General features: G+C 40.7%; 1 protein-coding gene across 1 annotated transcript in view; it reads left to right on the plus strand.

Annotated features, from left to right (window-relative positions):
* The window catches only part of SLC7A11 (solute carrier family 7 member 11), a 60,313-nt gene extending 35,978 nt beyond the window's left edge, over window positions 1-24,335 (plus strand). Inside the window, exons 7-12 of the mRNA XM_071753796.1 lie at window positions 10,770-10,893; window positions 12,111-12,214; window positions 12,708-12,804; window positions 15,438-15,587; window positions 17,236-17,413; window positions 22,159-24,335. Of these exons, the coding sequence (XP_071609897.1) occupies window positions 10,770-10,893; window positions 12,111-12,214; window positions 12,708-12,804; window positions 15,438-15,587; window positions 17,236-17,413; window positions 22,159-22,226 (721 nt within the window). The 3' untranslated portion in view covers window positions 22,227-24,335. The remainder of the gene's footprint in view (window positions 1-10,769; window positions 10,894-12,110; window positions 12,215-12,707; window positions 12,805-15,437; window positions 15,588-17,235; window positions 17,414-22,158) is intronic.
* The last annotated feature ends 204 nt before the right edge of the window (window positions 24,336-24,539 follow it).

Consider the following 24,539-nt stretch of genomic DNA (forward strand, 5'->3'; position numbering starts at 1 on the left):
GAACAAAATGTCTCTTAGAAGAGTAGTTTGGGTATAATCATTTGAAAAGATCTAATAGCAAGGGAGAGACCTTCTCCACGGATCATGAGAACACAGAGAGAATAGGAGCACTCTACTATGACAAGAGGTTTAACTTCTGCAGGGGTTATTTTAGAGAAAAGAATTAGATTCATCCTCCAGTGAAGGAATGACAGATCCTTCTATTTTTTCATATTTGTCTATTACAGGGAAAAAAAACCCCAAAACATCTAGTAAGAGGAACGAGATAAAAGCAAAGGTTTATCCATAAAGAACATGAAATTCACTCTCCTTGGGCAAAACTTTAATAGAAAATGAGCTTCTTGTGAGTCTAAGGACAAAATCTTTCTATAGATGTGGAAAATAAGCAGAATTTAGAAGCACTAACCTAACACATGAATTTGTCACCTTGCTCAGAGCTGGTGTTTTCTTCAGGCTTAATTTCAGGTGCAGATGTCAGGGAGGTTGGTACTGGACTATGTGCTATGGAGTTTGGGATGTGGGGATTTTTGATGGCCCCAGGAAATTTTTAATAGGTTGATTTTGCATCAGAATGGGAGTGCAATAAGTGCCATATAAACCATTGCTATCACTTTGTTAAGTTTTGAGCACCACTGACAGAGTTCACAAGTACAAATTGAGTCACAGTTAAAATCCTGAGTCTCAGTGACCACACTGCCCAAGATCATTGGAAAAGATGAAGAATTCTGGCTATTTCATGCAAACTGGAAGGAACTTGATTTGCACAAAGGTTTGACTGCTAACTCCCTAAGGAGTATGTTTAAGGTGTTTCAGCTTGGACACAAAAAAAGGAAAATCCAGCCTTAGTGGGGATTTTAGAAACTCTATTTATTTCTCTTCATGTCATCATATCTTTAAAAAAAAATCCTATGTATGTGATTGTAGTGCAAGTATTATGAAGTCTCAGCAAGAGAGGATTTCAGTTTACTCATATTTCGTTTCATTGAAGGTCATATAATAGAAAAAGCTGATATTCCCATTTGAACTCTATTCAAGCACCTCCAGTTACTCTGTGCTGCAAAAGCAGTTTTCAGCTCACACTTTAAGTTTTCTGGATTTCTCTTCTGTGTTGAGACTTGGTCATTTTTTTACAGTGTGCTGGCCCACATATGAAGCCAGTTTGGAGGCAAGAGCCTTATTTCCTTGCTGGTGGCAGGTAAAGCTATTTATCTGGCAGTGAAACCCCTTCATGGCAGTGCAGTATGGTTAAGAAATTTTGAATTTCATTTAACCCTTTTATATCTTTTAAATGCTAATGTTTCAAGACACCCGTAGTTACCATTTTTCTCATTTTTAGTTATGGCAGAAGCAGCACCTTGCTTGGTATCTGATATTTCAGTTCCCATGATACTCCTTATGACAAGTAGCTGCTCTTTTCATTACCAAATGGTGCAATTTTCATTCATACTCAAATATCAGTGGCAACATACAACAGCAAATTGTTCTTTTATTGGTACTATAGAAATGGTCCTTTCCTCTCTCTCTCCTCCTCTCTTTTCTACAGGAAAGGTGGTGAGGGACTTTTTAGGATGTCAGGTAGTGAAAGGACTAGGGGGGAGTGGATTCAAACTAGGAGGGGAGATTTAGATGGGATGTTAGGAAGAAGGGTGGTGAGACCCTGGCACAGATTGCCCAGAGAGGTGGTGGAAGCCTCATCCCTGGAAGTGTTTAAGGGCAGGGGGGTTGCACCTAGATGATCTTAAGGGTCTCTTCTGACCCTGAAAATTCTGGCTCCAAATTAAATGTCAATGAATTTAAGTATGAAAAGTCTGAATCCTTTTATGCACATGCATACAGATTCATGCTCCTCCCTCCATCCCCCTCTGCACCCAAGCTTCCCTCTCCTCTCATTACCAGAAGTCATTAACATGCTACCACTGATGCTTCCTCAGCAGTTCAGCTGCAGGGCTGAGGGGGCTGAGCTCCCTTCTGTAACCTCTGCCAGAGCCAAGTGAGTTATTTTGTATTCAGGCTGCTTGTTTCCAGCCTCTGAACCTGAGCAGCTTTTTTGGGGAATGAGAGCAGCCTCTCCAGCCTGCTCCCTCTGTTACTCCAAGTGCTGCATTGCCACTTGCCATGCAGTAAATCAGATATATGGCCTCAGTGGGGACACTAGAAACACAGATCAAGGCACCTCTTGGTCCCACCCCAGCTCTGCTGCCAGTAATGGTTCCTGTCCCTGTCCCTGTGTGGACAAGCAGCATGGTTTTCAGTGGGATCCCTTTTGTAACCACCATAATCTCTTTCCCTGGCCATGATGCTGGGTTTAGGTGACAGCTGATGGCTTAGGTTTCCCTAAGGGCTGATACTTTCCCACCTCAGGTTCCCTTGTTTATACTGCTGAATGTTCTCCCCAGCTACTGCCAGTGCTCTGCCAACAGGAACAGCGTGGCCAGCAGGTCCAGGGAAGGGATTCTGCCCCTGTGCTCAGCCCTGGGGAGGCCACACCTTGAGTCCTGTGTCCAGTTCTGGGCCCCTCAGCTCAGGAAGGAGATTGAGGTGCTGGAGCAGGTCCAGAGAAGAGCAAGGAGGCTGTGAAGGGATCCAGCACAAGTCCTGTGAGGAAGGGCTGAGGGAGCTGGGGGTGTTGAGGCTGGAGAAGAGGAGGCTCAGGGGAGACCTCATCACTCTCTCCAACTCCCTGAAAGGAGGTTGGAGCCAGGGGGGGGTTGGGCTCTTTTCCCAGGCAACTCTCAGCAAGACAAGAGGGCACAAGAGGTCTCAAGTTGTGCCAGGGGAGGTTTAGGTTGGACATTAGAAAGAATTTCTCTACTGAGAGGGTGATCAAACATTGGAATGGGCTGCCCAGGGAAGGGGTGGATTCTCCATCCCTGGAGATATTTCAAAAGAGCCTGGATGTGGCACTCAGTGCCATGGGCTGGGAACTGCAGCGGGAGTGGATCAAGGGTTGGACTTGATGAGCTCTGAGGTCCCTTCCAACCCAGCCAGTTCTATGATTCTATGATTCTATGAACTTTGGGCTTTGTGACAAAGTGGCTGTGTAGGTGACAAGTCTGTACTGCCTCCTTTCTACAAAAAGTGACTGCCTGGGCACAGGAGACCCTGTTGATAAATCAGGTGCTCAAGGAATTAATAATTCTAAATTCCCAGGCGGGACTCCTCTAAGAAATAAAACTATTTTAATGTAGAATTACATCACACCCTACTTTTTACATTTATTTTAAGTCTGCAGTGTGGTACAGCCATGTGGAGCTGTTAAGAAGGAGTTAGAGCTTCAATCCTATGCCAGATAAGGAGGAAGCATTTTGAAACACACCTTTGCCCTCCTCCCCTTCATTTCCATACATCAGCTTGGTGAAGGCAGGTGGTTTGTTTTTACAACCCTGTGTCAGGTTTGTGGTTATAGCTTCCTTGCCTCCAAGCAAGCAGAGTGATTTACTCTTGCTTCTCTGTAAGCACTCCCCACTCCAAGGCCTCGAAAGGAAATAAAATTCTGGAGCTTGTGAAAGTGCAAGAGGTGCTCCCTGGCAGTAAAAATCAAATCTGAGTTTTAGTGTCTCTGATGGAAAAGGTGGCAAACTTCCTGGAGTACATGAAAGTTTAAATAAAGGGACCAGGTGTCAAAAAGCTGGTGTTAGGGAGAAGCTTAAGGAAGTCGTTCATCAAACCCAAGAATGACAAAATATTTGAATCCTTCACATTTAGGTTAATTTGGTTTTTGAAAGGCAAGCTTTTGTGAAAGAAAGTGATAGACATTGTTTTAATTACAGGTCCGACCTAAAGCACCCCTTAGTTGCATTACCCTAGAGAAAAAAGCATCTTCATCTACTCATCTTTGCTGGCATTTTAGGGTCTGAAGCCCACATTTCCAGGCACCTGTTCAGCCCCCAGGGCTCTCTGAGGACAAACACCCCTGAGTTTCCAGGCCAAGCCCAGCTCTGTGCAGGGGAGGCTCAGGCTGCCTATTACAAAGGCAAAGAAAAGCCAGCTTAGCTCCTTGGGAGGGTGTGATTTGAGGTCAAGTTACAGTGCAAAATAAAAGCCAGGTCTGCTTATTCATTCTCTTGGAAGCAGTCATAAACTTTTGTGTGATAAATTTGATAATGAGGTGATATGAAGATGCTGGATGCTGGCACTTGATGGATATGTGGAAATGGTTTATCAAAGAGCTGACTGAGAAGGGGTGATTTATACCTTTAAAGTCCATTTTTTTAATAGATATTGTTAAAAATTCAGCCTCCATTATATGCATATATCAGCCTCTGCATTTCATATTATTTCAGCACTCTGTGTAGTGCCTCTTGTGCCCACTTTCTGGCTGCCAACAGTGCTCATGTGCTTACTGTACAAGAAATGTGTGGCTAAGCAGAGCCAATGTGACTTAATATTTAGTATTGTAACCTCAGAAGTCCTTTGTGGATTTAGCTGTCACCTTTAGTATTTGCTGGCTGTGTTTGGGGATGCCATCCTCTCCATACAAAAAAGATTCAGGATCCTGTGTGGAGATGAGAGGGACTCTGGCAGTCCAAGTTTCAGAGAAATCCACTCCACTCTTCTCCAGAGGAAGGTGTTCCATAAAAAACATTGGCTTGACAGGTTAGGGTTTGGGCTGTGACATAAATAAATGTAGTACTTTGGTAAGCTCTGGCTTCCTAGACTGAGGTAGGTGCATGGTGTGGCCATAAACAGGTTCAAATCTGTTCAAATAAAGGGAATGACCTTGAGAACACAGCAGTTCCCATCCTGAGTCTCTCCAGGTCTCTTGGCAAAACTGCTTCTGTTTGGGACTTCCCTGGTAGGGTCTGCCTGGAAGGAGATGTTATGGAGACCAGCATTACCCTGGCCAATTGGTACCTTTCTAAATTTTTAGCCAAGGGGGTGTTTTTGCTAATTTGCTTTTTAGGGAAGCCAGCCAGAAGGGGTATGGAAAATATTTGAGAAATTAATAAAACCTCCTGCCCTTCCCAGCACACTTGTAGTGCAGTTTGACCCTTTATAGTCTGTTGCCCAAAGACCCCTTCATAAACTGTCACCAACTATAATCCAAACCAGTGAAACCAAAAAAACCAGGAAGAAATCAAGTCATTAAGCACAGCAGGAGCTCTTTTATTCTTTTGTTAGGAGTTAGAAAGCAAGACTGTTTTTTAGTGCAGACTGTGGCCCAATTCATCACTCTGTTATCCCAGTGTCATGCTGCTGAATCTCTGCAGGTGTCAGGGGCACAGAATCCACACAAAAAATGGGAAGGGAGCCCTTTAATGCTCACTCCAGCAGTGCCATCCGTGGAGCTTATGGTGGTGTAAATGAGAGCACAGCTATTAGCTACTCTTGCCTTTTTTTCCTGCCTCCCTGGGAAATCACAAGCAAAGGAAGATGAAGAGAAGTCACATCATTTAATAGTGTTTGAGCTGCAAGCTCCCAAACAGCAGCTCTGGTCTGGAACATAAGGCTGGGACATATTGGGAGGCAGTGAAGGAGGGGATGCTGAGAACCTTTGGTCCAATAAACAAAATAATAATTATAATAGCTTGCTGAGACCTTTAGAAGCATTTACTAATATTTGTGGATTCAAGAGGTGCTGTGCTGATTCCCACCCCTTTTGCCCCTCTCTTCCTGGCTTTGATTTTGTCCTAGGAGTTTTCCTTTTGAAGTTTTCCTCTCCCCTTTTCTCCCAAGAGATGGGTGAGATTGTAATTTTTTTTCACATGTTGACACGGTGAGAACCATTTGATCCTTTCAGTCTTGTAGGCTGCTTTTCACATGAAAAACATCAGAATGCATCAGAAATCAGTAAGTTTATATCAAAGCACATTGCTCTGCTCTCCAAGCTTACAGAAGGACTACCTTGGAATGGCAAAAGATGAAGGTCAGGCCCTGGAAGATGCTCTGGAACTTACTAAGCCAAGGCCACACATCTTCTGGTTTTGCCCTAAAGTCCTGGGAATATTAAATTTACAGGGTTCCCTTGCTGCTTCCTGCATTGTAGAGGGTTATTTTTCCCAGTTTCATATTATTTGGATAAAATTGCACTGTGGCTTCTTCTGCTGAGCTTTGGCCTTATGGACACTGCAATGAATGATTACTTTTTTTTTAGGTGTACCAGAATCTGAAATCATTTGGAAAATTGCTTAACGGGTTGCAAATTGGGAATAAATTATTGCACAAGGGAAGTTTTGAAAAGGATCCTGAAATTCCTGTGATAGTAGATTTTCACCTAAGGAAATACAGCATGTAAAGGCTTTTTGCTTACAAAACCCAAGCAAATCCTTGCCTGGAAACCATGTGAAGGAATTAGGAAATTCCTTTCTCTCTCACTCTTTTTTTTCTTTTTCTTTTCTTTATTTTTTCTTTTTCTTTATTTTTTTTTCTTTATTTTTTCTTTTTCTTTATTTTCCTTTTCTTTCTTTTTCTTTTTCTTTCTTTTTTCTTTTTCCTTATTTTTTCTTTTTCTTTTTATTTTATTTTTTCTTTTTTTTCCCTTTTCTTTTCTTTAATTTTTCCTTTTTCTTTTTCTTTTTTCTTTCTCTTTTCTTTATTTTTTCTTTTTCTTTATTTTTCCTTTTGCTTTTATTTTTTCTTTTTTTTTCCTTTTCTTTAATTTTTCATTTTCTTCTTTTTTCTTTTTCTTTTCTTTAATTTTTCTTTTTCTTTTACTTTTTCTTTTTTTTTCTTTTTTTCTTTTTTCTTCTTTTCTTTTTTCCTTTATCTTTTCTTTTTTCTTTTCTTTTTTCCTCTTCTTATTTTTTTCTTTTTCTTCTCTTTTTTTCTCTTTTCTTTTCTTTTTTCTTTTTTCTTTTTTTCTTTTCCTTTTTTTCTTTTTTTTTCTTTTTTATTTCCTTTTTTTTCTTTTTTTTTCCTCTTTCCTTTTTTTTTTTTTTTTTTGGTTTCTTTTTTTTTTTGTTTGTTTCCTTGTTTGGGTTTTTGGGGGCTTTTTTTGTTTGTTTTTTTTTTAAGGTTATGGGAAGCATCTTTCACAATTCCCATAGCACAGGAAAGATGTGCTTTATACCACCTAACTTTCCCAGTACTTAATAGATCTGTTTAGATTTTCTTGATGTTTACACGCTGGCTCCCACTGGCACAACTTTTTTTCCAGGGCAGTCAGCTCAGAAGGAGCATTTGTAAAACCTGGATTTGAAATGGAAATGATTTTGGCAGAGCCTCTAAACCTCTAAATGTGGTGACAATTATTTCATTCTTAGTGACTCAGCTGACTCAGTGGGACATATTGGGCTGGGCTCTTGTCATTTCAGAAAAAGAAGAGCCCACAGTGGTTCCAGCTCTTAGCACTCACTGTTTGCTCTTATAAAAGTTGTCATGAAGCTGGGATATGAGCTGTAGACTTCTGGGAATCCTCCTCAGATGATTTGGCATTATTGTATTTATTCCCAGGTTTTTACTCGAGCTTTCTTTTGCTTTTCCTCTTTTATTCTTATCCCCATCCCCTCTTTCTCTGTGGGTTTTTTTTTTCCTCTCAAAAATATTTGTAGGAAGCAGTGCAATACCACAGCAGATTATCAGATGATCTATGATTCTGCAACACTGAAGGTCAAATCCCCAAACCCAGCAGATATCCTGATTAACTCAGCTCTGGGGCCCTTTCTGGGCTTTAGAAGAAGGAAATTTGCTTTCAAGCCACATACAGGGCACTGCCTGCCAGCCCTGTACAGCCACAGGATGGGCTGGCTATAGTTCCAAGGCTGAATTTCTCTGGGATAGTAGATTTTTAAATTGGTTTTTTTTCTGTGAAGCTCTTTCTTTAAGCTGTTGTGATTTTTTTTATTACAATTGTTTTGTGTATAGGGCAGAAAAGGAAGATTTGGCTTTGAATAGTAGCTAGGGATAGGTAAATCATAAATGTGCTGAGATTCAAATCAGTTTTCATGAGCATTCAGATGCTTGGAAATTCTACTCATTCTACTCATAGAAAAGAATTTAGGTGTGATTTTTCCTGATTTGTAGAGAAGTTTTCAAAGTCGAGGAGAGGATCTGAAATAGAAGAAAATTGCTCCAGTGCTACTCCGAGGAAAGGAGGAAATGCTAATGACATTAGAGTTTTTAGTCCAATGTAGTGACTGCAGTTTATAGCAAAGATTTTTGATAATTGCATCCTCTTGCAAATTGAGAATTGCTTCTTAAATTGGATGGGTAGAAAAGACACAATTAAAGTTCTCACTTAGTGCTTTTACATAGTTTTTGTCTACACTTCCATATGATTTGAAGACCAAGTGTAAATCTGAACTGTGCTGTGTTTCTCATGCCTGAAATCTTGTAACCAGCATTTCATTTTTAGGCAAATCTTTCACCCAAAGCAGTGCCTTTAGATATTAGCATCACTTGGAGGGTACAACAGCCCTCTGAAAGTCTGCTCCTGCCAGGAGGCAAAAGGAGGTGCAGAAGATGAGGACTCAGGAGCTGAGAACTTCCAGCATCCCTTGTGCAGCTTCAGTCAGGAATTATGATCTGCAGGTTTTTTAACAAAAAAAATTAGTTCTGCCTTGGTTTTCATTCTTTTCCTGAGATTTTGTTGTTGGTGGTGGTATTACTGTCTGAGGAGGATAGTGTTCTTCAGCATAACAAGGCAGGACAGAAAGAAAATGGTCATGCTTGGAACATGCTGGTTTGTTTTGGGTTTTTTCCTTCCTTGGTTTTGAACTGCCATTTTGTTTTAGAGCAAATCAGGCTGGGATTTAAATTAGAAGTGAGTACATCAAGTAGGTATTTGATAAGAGTCAGAATGGATGAAGGTTATTTAAGTTTAACAATGTGGTTTCAGTGATTCAGGTGTTACTTATGGAAATAGTACAGATTTCCTATCTTTGGATAGGATTTCCTATCTTTTTCTGAGGCTGGGTTAAGTGCTGATTTATCCAATAGCTTAGTGCTGGAAGCATTAATCTGATGCAAAAGTTATAATTAAAATCTGTTCTGAGAGGCTTTGAAGCCATGTATACCTACCTGGATCAGATGCTAAGAGGATTGACTTGCATTTACACACAGGTCAGGTAAGGAGCTTAACAAAACTAGTGGCAAATTATCTGGCAACTGACCTACAAACCCACTGCAATTCTGCAGGATTTCCTGAGTCAGTAACTTTGTGGGGTTTCTACCAGTGCAGCACTGGCTTTCTGGGCTGTTTGCTCTGCTCCTTGCCATTGCTTTCTCCATCACCAAGCTGACTGCCTGACTCCCATCCTTCCAGCTTCCTCACCTAGGATGTGTGCATGAGGAGGCAGGGATTTAATGAAATATCATCCTGTTTACCCAGATTTGATGTTGTAACAGGGCATGATCCTCTTATCTATCTGTCTGTCTGTCTGGGTTAATGATGGTATTTGGTAACCTGGGTTCTGAGGTGTTGATGTGCAGCAGTGAAATTGTGCTGCTTTATTTATGGCATCTCAGTTTAGAGCTTCTTTTCAGCTCTGTATAGTCATAAAGGTACCAGGGATTTCTTTGACAAAGAGAATCCTTAAATTCTGACCCAGCTGTACTTCTTTGAGAAAAAAAAATCAGAAAACAATGAATCTTTGTGTCAATTTTCAAACACCTTTTTCTTTGAGGGAATCACAGTGGCCCTTTAGGACTTGGCTTGTGGTCTCTTCTGGGACACCAGAGTTTCTGTCTCCTCCTTCTCCCACCTGATGGGGTGAACTTACAACAAAGTCTCTAAATGAGGAGACCTTTGCATCTCTTCAAAGCAATCCTAATACAGACAGCCATGAAGCAGGAACCCTGGGCTCTCTGCAGAGGGAAAGCTCAAATTGCATCTTTCCATCTCCAACTCTCTGCCTTGGAATTGAAGGACCAAACGTTGTTTTCAGATCTGAGTTTCCTCTGGGTGTGATGCAATGGAATCAAGCCATGATATCAAGTGGAAAGAGGAACACTTGAAACATTTGGGGTTTGTTCCTAACTTGAATATTTCCCACAATACTGATTCAGACAAATTCACTGTACTTCTGTTCATCTTTAAAACAGAAATAATTCTGCTTTCCTGCTTTGCTGACTGGGGGGACATGCTTTGTAAAAGTCTAGAGTTCTTATTTATTTGTGTGTTATTGTTCTGTCTTTTAGCTAAGGTGTCAGGGGGGTTGCACTCTTCAGTACCATTTGTGCTGTGCTAACAGAACATATTTGTGCCATGCCTGTTTCTCTGTCATGTTCTGCCCTCATGTATCCCTGAATAGTAAGTGAGGTGATTGGGTTATGGTAAGATGAGCAAGGGAAGATTCCAACTGAGGAGGAGATGGCAGAATTTCACCTGAATAGATCAACAGATATTTTGGCATCTAGCAAAATATGTCAGACCAGCTCCAGGTGGGCAGTTGTGAAGTGCCAGGGGGTGCTGCAGATGCCAATGTGAGTGCTCTCCTGATGGAGAGTTGAATCCCCTGCATCTCTCACCTGCCTTGTTGCTGGCTGAAGCACTGATTCCTGCTGCCTCCCTCTTGGGCTCAGCCTAGAAGTCAGTGTGGGCAGTCCAAATGGGCCTTTTTTCTTGTATGGGGAGCACAGGAGGACCTCTTGGCACCCCCAAGGCTCCTCCTTCAAATGGTTTCTCACCTCTTCATTATAAACCTGATAGCCTTGTCCAGGTGGTTTTATTTAGACATTTGTTGTTTTTCACTGAGAGTTTCCAATTCTGATATTTGGGGATCACCAAATGTGCCTTCACCATCATTAGTGGCTTCTATTCATGTTATTTATTTCATGCTGAGGGAAGAGCAACCAGCCTGCAAAATAATGAGCTGCCTTGTGTATTTCAGAACCATCCCCCTGGCAATATGCATTTCAATGATTATCGTCACAGTTGGCTATGTCCTAACAAACGTGGCTTATTTCACTACCATCAGTGCTGGGGAATTGCTGCTCTCAAAAGCTGTAGCAGTGGTAAGTTACAGAAGCAAAACACCAGGTTATATCCCCACTGCAGTTGGGTTGGTTGATAAATTCTTATTTCTAGCAGAAAAAAGTGGAGGGTGAGAGATGGGGGGGTTGGGGAGGGAAAAAAGGCACATCCAGTCAGGCTTTTCTCTGGCTCCTCTTTTCCACCACATCAGAGCATCCTGGTGACCTTAGACTGTTCTGTGGGGTTGCACTCATGGCCTTTGATGGCATTTAGAATGTAATATTGGACTGTAGTTATTGACTTGATCGACCAATTCAATAGGACCTAAATTTTAAAGCCAAGCATGCTTGAAAAATTCGTTGCTAAATTGTAGGGCAAAGTCCTGGGAAGCCAGAAGAACAGATACTCAAGGAAGTGGGAGCTCTGAACTATTTTTTTTTTTTTTGTAGCAGGAAGCAGTAATTCTGTCTCTGCAACCATGTGTGTCCTGAGTTTTTAGGAAGGGGGTTGCTGTGAATGCTGGACTTCATTTGGGAAGGAGTAGCAAGACAATCTGGCTTGGAAATACCACTGTGATTGTTCTTTCTGAATTGAGATGATGACACTGATTTTTATATTTATATATATTATATTTAAATATATTTATACTTTATATTTACCTGACTTGCAATGTGGAAATAAAAATTTCCTTTTGCTTCCCAGTACTGCCACAACCTGTGGCCATTTCAACTGATGTGGCTTTTAAAAAATGATGAAATTCTGTAGCTCGTGGGAGATGTAAAAACAAAACATATTGCAAAATTGAAGAAAAATTGTGCATGTAGCCTGTGGTCCCAAAATTCCAAGTAAGGCTGTTCTGGTAATCTAGAGCAATGAACTGTCAATGGGTGGGCATCATCTAATTCAAATGAGGACTGTGGAAAACAAGCATGAGGTATGCAGATCAGACCTTGATTAATTCAACCTAAGTCTTCTTTTTTGGAAGCACAGTGGTCTAAACTGGAATAAACCAGGGCCCAGTTCTACCTCTACAGCACTGCCTCAACTCCATGCCCAGCCAGGAGTGTGGGTGGGAGACCTCATCCACAGTACCCTTGGTGTGACAAGACAGGAGGCAAAAAATGCACAGTATAACTTTCAGTGAGAGATGCAAACAAGGGGTATAAACAAAGCTTAGCATGCTTATTACTGATTTGTTAGAAGAGTAAAATTAATGTTTTATGAAAAAAAATCTCCACGTTTCTCTCTTCCCTAACAGACCTTTGCTGAACGACTAATGGGAAGCTTTTCTTTAGCTGTGCCAGTGTTTGTTGCTCTCTCCTGCTTTGGATCTATGAATGGTGGCATTTTTGCAGTCTCCAGGTGAGCATTGTTGATATTACTGGGGAAGAAAGGCATGGGATATACACTGGAAGTGAGGAAGCAAAGGGAAGGGAGAGTGGGATTCATCCCATTAGCAGGAAATGAGAAATCTCTCTAATGTTTGCCAGGTGTGGGGCTTTTTCTCACTTTTTTCCTGTTGAATTTAGTATGTTATTGTTAAAAAGCTTTGAATGGCTTGGAAACAGATCCCTCTGAGCACAGCACTTAATTAAAGGTTGCTTTGTTTCATGTGAAGGAGGGAAATTAGAGAGAAAACAGTAATCCTGAATGCTGATCACAGTGTAAGACAAGAGGGGCACGTTCCAAGCTGACTTTGATTTCTGCGTCCGGGCTTCTCCTGGTAGCCCTTTCATTCAGAATACCTCAAAGAAGCCTCAGAAGTGTTGCTGTGCTCTGTGACTTTCCTGAGCAGCTTTGCTTAGTGCCAGTAATGAGCCCATTTCAAGTCTGTCCACATTTATTTCCCCCCCAGGATGTTCTTCGTCGCATCCCGCGAGGGTCACCTTCCGGAGATTCTCTCCATGATTCATGTCCGCAAGCACACTCCTCTGCCAGCTGTCATTGTTTTGGTAAATCCTACAAACAAATGGTCCTGCACAAGAATTCCTATTCCAGGCTTGCTCTGGAGGATGCCAAGAGGACGTGGGCACTGTTTGAGTCTCGTTTGTTAATGTGTACCTGGGCTTGGGGCAGGGCAGAGAATGGCGAAGAGAGGAATGAGATTTGGAGTTGGTTTTATTCTGTCATCTTCTTGCTCTCTTGTCAGCAGCACTTGGCTACCTATGGCTGCAGCTTAATTCATGTCTCATTGCCCATTATTTCTAAGGACCTTTGAGTGATGAGCCAGTTCCCTTTCAGAGAAACAAATTCCAGTTAAACAAAGAAAAAAAAAGGGATTAATTTAACTGAAAGTTCAGCTAAACACCAGCATCTGGGATCACCCTAAAGGCTCATTATAGCACCTTATAGTGAAAAATGCAAACAATTATGCACTAAGATAATGGAAGGGGAACCCTCAGCAGTGCAGTGTAACACTGATTAAAAAATGAATGTGTGCCTGGGCAGTAGTCTGGGAATTGGTTAAGGAAAACCACCAGTATTAGAGTGGAAATCCTATTACCAACTTCCCAGATAGAGGCAGAGCTAAATGTTGACCATGTGTTTGCATTGCAGACTGATTTGTATTGTAAAATGTTAGGACAAGAATGACAAAACACTGACCTCAAAGCTCAGTCTGCATAGTGTCAAGATTTCCACTTAATTTGCAATCTTCCAAACTGTGGTGTTCAGATCTTCTTTTGGGAGCAATAGCTTTAATGTATCTGGGCAGAGCTCTGCATCTGGGGGGAATTTTAGCCACAGCAGAAGACATCTGTGCACCTACAAGTGTACACTGGTAAGATGAGGTGTTTGAGATGGAATTTAGATCAGTTTTTGTTATAGATGCTTTTAAGTTCACTTCTGAAATTTCAGCTGAAATGTTGAATTTTTAATGGCATCAAATTTTGAAAATCAGGCAGTGTGATTATGGTGAAAAGTTTTCCAATTCTACATTTCATTTTCCATGAGCATTTATTTTGCCTTTTCTTTCTTTGGGCTGAAGTAGTTACATATTTGGGGTAAATTGCATTGTCTGCTTTCTGTGGAATGAAATGCACAAAATGGATTAATATAACATTTTTTTTCCTGAAAGATGTTTTCTGCTATTGCATCTAGTCCTGTTACACCAATGCATTGATTTCCTTTGAAAAATCCAGATTCTCATATAAAGATGGCTTTACTTCAGTGATTGTAATTTTTTTCTTACCTGATTGCAACTAGAGCAGTTGAAGGATGGGTTCTGCATCATCAGGCTGCATTTTAACATTTCCCTGGCTTCTTTCTGCTGCCACGGTCTACACACTGTGAGAAAGGAAAGGATTCTTAGAGACAAACTAAAAGTGTTCAGTGGTAGAGGTTTGAGAAATAAATAAAGTACTTTTAGGAATTAAGAAATATGTTTATGAACACATGTGCTGGTATGTGACTGATGGATGTGCAGCAACTCCAAGAAATGATGCAATTTGATTGTAACTATTTTTTTTTCTTGATAGCTCTCCTTCATGGACCTTTTCTTGCATCATCATTCTTATAACTTGAGTTTTTAAACTTTAGGGGATCACTCTATATAGAAGAAATCGTGTCCAATATAATTCAGTAGTAAAATTTCCTTTGACCTTTACAGGGGAGTTTGCTTAATATCTGTGTGTAAAGAACCAAGCCCTTTGTAAGTCATTAGAGGTTGGATGCCAGAGACCTATATTTGAAATATTGATCTTTCTGCTTCAAATCCATGTTTACAAAAAAGAAAAAAAAGAGAAAAAAAGGGAAAAGAGAGAGAAGCTGTGACTCTAGCTAACTAATGCAAGTTGGTTTTCCTTACATAAAGATTTAGCCCAACATTTTACTGCATCTGCAGTTGATTTCCCCTCTTGCCTCATTATAAACCTGATGATGCTGTCACTGCCAGGATCTTCCCTCTGGCTGAGCAATGAGGGTTACAGTGAAGATGACTCCTTCCTCCATCCCCAAATGCAAGTTGTGGGCATAGAGAGTTCTCATGCATATAAAGTTCTCATGCAGAAAGTGCTGACCCCCCTGCAGGGCTGATCCAAACCCCAAATATTCTGCTTTGGTCCAGAGAGTACCCTGAAATAAATCCCTGGAGCCTCCACTAATCACCTAAGCCAGGGCACAACACTCTGGTTTATAGAGAAGCTTCCCCCTGCCCCACAGAATTCTCCTGTCTCAGAGCAGCTTTTTAATGAGGAAGTGTGTTCATTCCAGGGGCTCCTTGCTCTCCTTGCTCTTCAGTAGCCACTTTGCCAGGTCTCATGAGAAAAGCACCCAGGATGCTCAAGCATTTTGGTGACACAGTGTGCTCTGTGCCTGTGTGTTTGGGTGGGCCCCAGGGGACAGATATATATTGATATATATATATATATATTAATGATGGGTGGCCAGCTGGGACAGATAGATATTGACCAAATGTCACCTCAGGGTACAGCCAGGTATCAGTCACACCCCTGACAGCAGGAACAGTGTTGGTGGCCCTCAGGTGTCTCTGTGCTGTTTGTCTCCATGGAAAAATTGGACACGGGTGCTGTAAAATAATAGAGATCAATCCATTCAACTGCTCTCACGCTCTGAATTTCTTTTGCAGCATCCTCTGACAATGATAATGTTATTCAATGGGGATCTCTACAGCCTCCTGAATTTCCTCAGTTTTGCCAGGTGGCTTTTTATTGGACTAGTAGTTGCTGGGTTGATTTATCTCAGATATAAACGTCCCGATATGCCTCGTCCTTTCAAGGTAACCTCTGCTTTCTACTGCTTTACATGAATCCTATCTCCCTCCTGTGTAGCCAGACAGCAAGAAGGCATTTTCTGATGTAGCAAGCTCACCTCTTTTTCAAGAAAAACAGAGTTAATAGCTCACTGAAGGCTCTCCTTGTGCTTTTCTGCAAGCACCCCCATACTGCTTTGGCTTCTTCCCTTTCTGAAAGATGTTTCTTGCCTGTTCCCTGGTGCTGGGGGGCAGCAACTGAAGCTGCTGTGCCAAAGGGAAGGTGTTTGCTGGCTTTTCCCTCTCAGTTCTGTTGAGGCAGTGTGATGCAAGCTGTGTGAAATGCCTCTGGTCCTCACACAGGGCTCAGACTGCAAATACTGGGGTTACCTGTGGCAACCTGGCTTGCCACCAGTCTTCTATTTAATGTTTCTTTGATAAAGCCCTGGATAATTTTGCCACTAGAATTCATGTCTGGCCTAAGCATTAATATTAAACATTTCTTTCATTGCCTATCCAATATTGGATGTGCCAATTTGATGTGCAAAGAAGTTGTTAGTGCTGTTATTATGATATCTGGGACTTGCAGACACAGTTATTGTGAGGCCAGAAAGAAAATGCTAATAGTCTGGCCCATTGAACACCAGCTGTTTTGGCCTTGGTTCTGCCAGTCATGCTTATTTTAAGTAACATCTTGTAATTTATTCCATTGTGTATCTAAAAAGATGACATCCACCATGAAAAAATATGGAGGAATCTCCCTATTGCTATGTTGCCAAGAAGCCTATTTTGTGAAGAGCTCAGAAAGTGGCCTGTTGCATTCTTGTAGCTGTATCTGTAAATAAGAAGGTTAACAGCATAACCCTTTTTGCTTTGATTTAAAAAAAAAATAAAATGCTTGCCCAGTAATGCTTCAAAATGTGAAAGGAAGAGAAGAATCCCCCAGGAATTGTCCAATTCTCTGTTACATCAAACATCACTGAACAAGCCATGCCTGCAGGCACTTCCTTCAGAGAGGCCCCAACATAGTAATTGTAGTGCTGCTCCTGAAAATGGAGAGAATTAATTTGATGTTGTTATTTATTTGTACTTTCAACACTGACACTGATAATGCTATCAGTCACAGAGTCAGAAAGTGCTTTTTTCAGCAGCTATCAGTTGCATAATGCTACCAAATATCTTTATCACTAGTCAAATTGCTGTTTAATTTGTTCTCTTCCTGCTAGATTTTGATTTTTACCTAAGGAAGAAAATCAATAAGTTCTTAATAGTTTTAAAAGGTGACTTGAGCTCCTGGTTGGGTTTTAAAATGCTTTCTAATAGGCAATTATCAAAGAGGAAATCTTTACCACAGTTAGTGCTGCTTACTTCTCTAGCAGAGGATTAGAGAAAGGACTTTCACAATGTAACTTATTTATAAACCTTATGTTTTAAGGGACATAAAACACTGAGGTGTTTTAGTATATAATTAAGAGACTTGCATGGTACTCACTGCATAGCCCTCCACCTAGCTTGGCTTCTGCATTGCCATTTTGTCTGCATGTTCCAGACATCTGTATTTCTCCAGAACTCTCCCATCCTGCTGGGTTCTGTTCAATTTACATTTCATGGAACATTAAATGCTCGGTAACGAGGTCGATGTTAAGTAATGGTTCCCTCTGCAATTCTGTTTCAGGTGCCTCTATTTATTCCAGCATTGTTTTCCTTCACCTGCCTCTTCATGGTTGCACTGTCACTTTATTCTGACCCAGTGAACACAGGGATTGGATTTGCAATAACCTTGACTGGTGTTCCTGCCTACTACCTCTTCATTGTATGGGACAAGAAGCCAAAGTGGTTCAGAAAGCTCCTAGGTAAGTCCTGGGTGGGACTCCAGCTGCTTGCAGGAATTTCTCAGGGCTCCCCATATGATGAAATCTTTCCAATCAATCCTCTCAGCTGCTCAGGGCTGGGGATGACAAGGCAAGTTTCTTTGCAGCACACACTATAGAATTTCTCTGCCAGCTGCAATCAGTGTCTGGGAACTAATGAGGAAGATTCACAGCAAGCCTCTTCTCCAGCTTGTCAGCAACTTGAAAGGACTGGATGCTTCTCTGCCTTCCCTTTTCCCCCCTCCCCTTGCCACAAACATCTCTTTCTTTTTTTATCACCCATCTCTGGCCTAAGCTAATAGAGGGAGAATTGCTTTGGAAACTTCCACATCCCAGCTGTGATGACAGGAAGGGCTCAGTGCTCCCTGCTTGGCATCTCTAGAGTGTTTGGGATGTGATAGGCTCCACTGACCTTAGTACAGGGTTATCATCTTTACTGAGGACTCACTAAAATGGCAGCAAAATATACTGACACATCTCTGTTGAATTTGGTTTTGTGCTTCCTGAAAACCTGTGTGGCTATTTCACTGAGAAATCCTTTTTATACCATTTCTGAAAGCTTTTAAAAACAATTGTGGGAGTTCTGATATGTTGAAGAAGGGTTATTTGGAGCATTTCAATTGGAAAAAAAGTCAGTATCACAGCTCCCCATTCTTCTCTTTTTTGTTATTCAGCATGACAGGTTTCCAAAATAGAGGTAATTTTCAAAAAGTGAAACAAGAATATAGGCAAAATGTTTAAGGAATGATGGATAACTTATTAAACAAACTGAAGGAAAATATCTGCTGCTGCAAAAGCAAAACTCAACTCATTAAAGTTTTCAATGAAAAATAATTTATTTGTATAGGTGCTGAATCAAAAATTTATATTGTGTTCTGTGCATAAGTCTGACTAGGTGATGTAAAGTGAGCTACTCATAGTGAAAGAATGGGAGGAGGTTCTGTGTGTTTCTATTCTAGAAGAATATGCATATTTTATCTATAGAAATACAGGTTATATAGTTATAGCCTATCTGCTGGATGACTGAATGTCTCAGTTCATGCTGGGAGGTCTATCAGACAATAAGGCAGAAAATATTTGCAGAAAAATATTAGTATGAGGCTACCACACTCTGGTCATCTTCATTTTATATCCATACAGGTATAAATTATTTGCAGGGAATGGGTAGAAAAAAGCTCCATTGCAAATGAGAACAGTTGTAGGCAGAAGGACATTGTATTAAATAGTTGGGGTTTTGTCTATAATTTCTCAGCCGTGACATTTAGGGACTAGGAAATTTTCCCTTATCAAACCCAGGAGATTTTTTGGCATTTTCTGTGAAGTCTCAGAGGTTTTGGAATGCAGTCACTTGAATCTCTGGCCACAGGATGCCAGTGTTGAACTGCATTACTCGGGTGAGAGGAAAAAAATATTCTGTTTAAGGTAGACTGAGGAGATGTAAAGCTTTTTCTGCCAGCTGGGGCAATGAAGGTGAATCTTCTAGCTTTTCAGATAACTCAAAATTCACTTCCTAGAAAGCAGGGTTGGTGCCTGTGTAATACCTCTGGCTGGGCTTGGTGGGGAAAGGAGCAGACATCAGTCAGGGGGTGCAGCAGCTTCTTTGCTGTGTCATTATTTTTCCCAAAATAACAACATTAATGCCAGAAAACTGATGCTGACAGTTCTGGGGTTGGTTAGAATGGAGATTTGCTTATTGATTAAAAAGTCTGTTTTTATTTTCCTGGGAAGAAGCAACAACCTTGTGTGTGTAGGCATTAAACTGGCATTATCTTGTGAGTGTTAAGGGAGCTCTGTTGTGTAGCCTGAGACCATTTTACAAAGGCATTAAAAGAGGATAAATTAATTTAAGGAACCTCTGTGAGATCTGGAAAAGCAAAGTCTTTGGGCAGCTGCAAGCCTGCTGTTCTAACCTTGAAGCAATATGTATTGGGTGTAGATGGACATGAAAGGATAATTCCAGACACAAGGTAAAAGCATTAAAAAAGAAGATTATTTTTCAAGAGGTAGATTTTTTTACAGATAAACTGCTTAACTTGCTTTGAGCATATACCTGAGTTTTCTAGAGAAAGAAGACTGTGAAAGATCTAATCTCCTCAACAAAACATTTTGTGTAGAAACACCAGGGGACTCAAAGCCTCTTAGTCTGAACACAGCATCTGATAACAAGGATGCTCCCAGGCTGCTCCACCTGCCCAGCTCACTGCATGGACAGGGTGCTGGGGGCTCTCTTTAGCCATTTTTAAAGTCACCTTGGTGGGGAGCTTGACTTGTTCAGCTGCCCAGATGTGTTTTGGAGACTTTTTTTAGCTCTGGTGCAAAAACACATGGGGACAGAGCAACCCCATGGGAGGTCAGACTTCAGAATAGTTTTTTTAAGGACCAGAAGGGAGAAGGATGACTAAGCCAAGATGAGTAGCAGGATAAAAGACCCATCCTGAAGGTGAGGATGTCTGTGTAAGAAGTTTCAGGCTGGTTCCAGTAGCAGAGCCCTGAAATGGATTACTCAAGGAATCTTCTCCAAGGCTGAACATCTTTGTTCCAGATGTTTTGAGTGTCCTTAATGGCATTTTCATTGCCCATTCTCCTTACCAAATTGTATTGAACAAAAGGTAACTTCACAGTTCGTGGGTGTAATAGGATCTGGGTGATATTTTGTAGTGAAAATAACATTTTTTTTCCTCTGCTCTTTCAGAGAAATTTAGCTGTAGCACCTGATGTGCTGGCACAAATAATTTCCAGCTAGTACAGGTTTCATTTAACCTCTGCTTTCTTGCTGTTTGAAGAACTAATGTGAAAATGCCAAACGTCAAGCATAGCAAATCCCATGAACTAGATTAGTATGAAAAAGGAAACAGCACCAACACAAGAATGCTTTTATTGGACTTCCTCAGGTGAAAACTCAACCTTGGAGTCATATTTAAAACATTTTTTATTTCTTTACAGTGGGTAGAACTGTGAGGAGCTTAAAAAGTGAACTCTGCTTTCTTCAGAGCCTGAGTCTGTGCTGGAAAAGAGATTTGTTTAACCCTGAAACAGACTTTTTTTTATATATTGTCACTTGCACACTCAGGTTATAGTGTTATATGCTCAGTTTGCTTCTCTTTGTCAAGTTGGTGATGTTGGGATCCAGGGGAAATCATCTCAGCACGTTGCAGATTTCATGTCAAAACTCACACAGTAAATTGCTGCTTGCTTTCCTCACCCAAGCTTTTATGTGGTGCTCATATAGATGCTAGGCCTGGGGTTTTTATAGTTTTCCTCTGGGACACACTTACAGGGAATCCTCCTCTTGAAAAGCAAAATTGTGGGGTGGGGGAAGTCATCTTTATTGTCATGGTATGTTAGTCCTGTAACTCCAAGTACTCAAAGCAGATGATGTAGCTACTCTGGCAAGAAAGAGATTGGAACATTTTTAGGGGGAAAATACTCCTGTCTTATCCTCAATATATGGCAACAAGAAAAAAAAAACCACAACATCTTAGCCCCCAAAACTTGTCTTTTTGCTCCTTTGTGCTCTTGTCTTATCCTCAATGTACGGCAACAAGAAAAAAAAAAAAAAAAAGCATCCTAGCCCCCAAAATTTGTCTTTTTGCTCCTTTGTGGAGCATGAGCTGGCCCCAGGTGGCTGAGTCCACTTTGTCCAACAGGATATTAAAATCCCAGCATTTCCCTGTGCTGCTGTGCCCTTTTCCAAGAGCTGTTACTCTGTAGTTCAGCTTGACAGAAAGTCTATTTTTCTTCTTCTTCCTTTGCTCAGCCACAAAGTGGGAAGGGGTGGGATGGCAGGGGTGAAGCCCAGCTGGCTTCTTGCTGCTGCTTTTCCTCCTGCCCTTTACCCTGGCTCTGCTCAGCCCAGCTCTGAAGATCCAACTGCAGGTGAGGGGGGGAAACAGGAGGAAAATGCAGCCCCTGTTGACTCTCAGCCTCTCTGACCCCATCAGTTTGGAGTCTAAGAGCAACCTGGCCTTGCACTGAACTGGTGACCTCCAGACAGAAAAGTAGAGTCTGCCCTAGGTAGGAGAGCAGGAAAGGTTTTGGTTTGTTGGAGTGAGTTGGGCTGTTACACCCTCCCTGTTTTACAGCAGGGTAAATGCCAAGGTGTGATGCTAGACAAGGAAAACCAGAACTTTGCCTAAAAACAACTTGTGTGTGCTTAAAATGGGTTGTTATTTAAAAAAAAAAAAAAAAAAAAAAAAAGACAAGTGAGAGGAGTGATAAGAGGATGCTCTTTTACCATTCTGTATGTAAAGTAACTGTGCCATTTTGAATTTGTACCCTAAAAAGAAAAACACCAGAAGGAAATAAATTCCCAGACTGACATTTTGTTGTTGTTGTTGTGTAGGCACATCTTGGCACAGCTGAATTATCTTGTTTGAACTCTTTCAGATTTTTATTTCCAAATTGCAGCTTTACTAAAACCAAGCAGTTGTGCAAAGTAGTTATGCTTTAAGGTAGCCTTTAAATGAGTGCAGAGCTTTATTGAACAAATTTATACCTACAAACCCTTCCATTATTATTGTATATGCATTGCTTTGGATCAGAGGCAAAGAAACATAATTTAAAAGAAAAAAATGGAATCAGACACTGAATTGGTAGATGCAACTTGCATGTATGACTTTTGTGAGCCATACCTGCAAGGAGGCTGGAGAGCAACTAAAATAATTTTCCTGGTGGTTTTTACCTTCTCCTTCCCTAATTTCTCATGTCTATGCTTTTTATTTTTGCAGACAAGGTGACTCTAACATTGCAAATCCTCTTGGAAGTCATCCCATCAGAGGAAGAGCAGAAATCATGATCTCTATGTCCAGCTTTTGGCTTGGTGTTTCATTTCAACCCGGGGAAGAGAGGAGGGAGATTTCTCCCCCTACAAAATGTTCTGTAAAATGGAGCAACAAGTCACAGCTGAGATGGATGCCAAGCAAGTCACTAGAACTGTGTTTTAAGGTGTTGCAAAATATTTTTATAATGTGGTTGGTTTCTATGTAGAGAGCAAGGACTCGTGCTATGAGGTAACTCATCCGTTCACTATTTCTTTTTTTTTACAATGTTCTAACAAACTGTAGATTCATCAGCCTAGAGTTTTGGTTGCATTATCACTGAGAATGGGTTTAAAAAATGTGTAAGGAATGAGCAGGTGTACTGTGAAGAATGTGTCCTGCTTGCTGTCCCTAAAGCTCTCACCAGAGAAAAGGATGAGACAAAGCTGCTGAGTTTCACACACTAATGCTCTTCATTTGGCAGCCTGATTTGACTTTGTTTGGCTCATGTGGAGCACCCTGATGCAGAAGCACAGCCATTTCTTCACCTTTGTGGTGGCAATTAACAGGTTTCCTCATTCCAGAGCTGTTACACAGAAGTTGTGGATGGGGGAGCATCTTCAGAGAATTAAGATTTCTGCCAGTGGGGCAGGAAGATTTTAGCCTGGGGGTAGCAATTTTATACCTGTTAAAGTTTCTACCAGTCTGGATATTGTTACTGTTTTTCCAATACTTGTGGTTTTTTTTATTTTTTTTTGTTTTTGTAGAGGAAATGCAGCAACTGAGTGATCACCTTCAGATAAATCAAAACATTTGACTGTGACCTCTCTTGCTGCATTAATATTTTCTACCTGGAAGTATAGAGACTGCAGTTATCAGGCAGGCAAGCCTGATTTTAAGGTTTTATATCATAGTTGGTGGGCAAAAAATGAATAATAGTCACTGGTGGAAATGCTATACAGCCATGGCAATAAATGCAATACCTTTTTATGAATAAGGTATAAGGCAAGATACAACAGGTTTGTTGATTTAAGTAGGATCTCTGCCTATTGTGTGGGCATTTCATTCAAGCACACTCCAGTTAATGGAGCTCTGAAACACCAAGAAGCTCTGCCAAGGTTGTCTTCCCCATTTTATCTCAGCAGAAATGAGGAAAGGCCATGAAAACTGAAAAAAATCAAACAAAATTCATCTTCAGAATGATGTGTGAGCTGAGATGTGGCTCAAATATGAGCTGAAGTTTCTCACTTTTTTTTTTTTTTTTGTAGATAAAAATTTTAATGGTTAGAAACTCAATTTTATACTGTTAATCAAAGACTACTCAACCTTAAGTGTAAGGTTTGATAACACTCTGTTAAGAATATAATGCTTAAATATTGAATGCACTACTTTTTTAGGGGTTTGCAAGTCATATGTTTCATGGAAACTTTCATGGAACTAAACAGCATTAAACTTCCTGAACAGGGAGAGAAGCACAACTTGTAGACAGACCACTACAGTAAAGGGAGACTGTATATTGTGTTGTATATTTCCAGAATATCTACCATTTTAAGGGTGTACAGTAAAATGTCTTAAATTTTACATGTTTTTCATTCTTGTCTTTCTATGATGGAGTTTCATAGAAGTAGGGAAATGGGGGTAACAGGTTATGTAGAAAAGCAGTAATTTAAGACAGAAAACATTTTGCAAATGTCTTTTTTTTTGTTTTTTTCCTTTGGATGTTTTCTGTTTACATTAGCTTAATGTGTTATTTGAAACTTTTGTAGCAACCATTTTGAGAGAGATTTTTATGTTGAGAGTGCATGCCTTTAATTAGTATTTACATTGGGGTCATTAGCCTGCTTTTTGTCTCCTGCCATCCCACATCGACCTGTGTTGTAGTGGAGCATCTTCAAAATACACAACCAGCATTTTTCTCTGGAAAAACTGAGCTTCCTGATGCCCTCCAGGAGCTCCTCCAGTGATGGGTGCTGAGTGTGTGGGATTCCACCAGACCTTGGCAGAAGAAAAATGTTGGTAGTGTGGATGTCAGGTTTTCAGCATCAACTGTTTCATTCCATGGATTCACTCCTGTTGTGCCACATTACTTGAAAGTTGAAATTTAGGCAGTGTTAACTTATAGAAATAAATGGGCTCTATAAATACAACTGTGGCTATTGCTTTATTTTGCTGACCTTGGACTTTAAAGCTAAAAAAATGTTTCTGAAGGTTTCAGTGACCATATCTTATGAGGTTTATTTCATGTAAGGGGTTAATTTGTCCCAATGGAAATCCTATGGCTTATTGTTTGTGAAGTTGTTTTTTAGGAAAATACAAATTAATGCAACCTATTTAAAAAAAAAATGCCCAGG

This window comes from Heliangelus exortis, chromosome 10 (genome assembly GCF_036169615.1).
Source record: "Heliangelus exortis chromosome 10, bHelExo1.hap1, whole genome shotgun sequence".
In the NCBI taxonomy this organism is placed as follows: Eukaryota; Metazoa; Chordata; class Aves; order Apodiformes; family Trochilidae; genus Heliangelus; species Heliangelus exortis.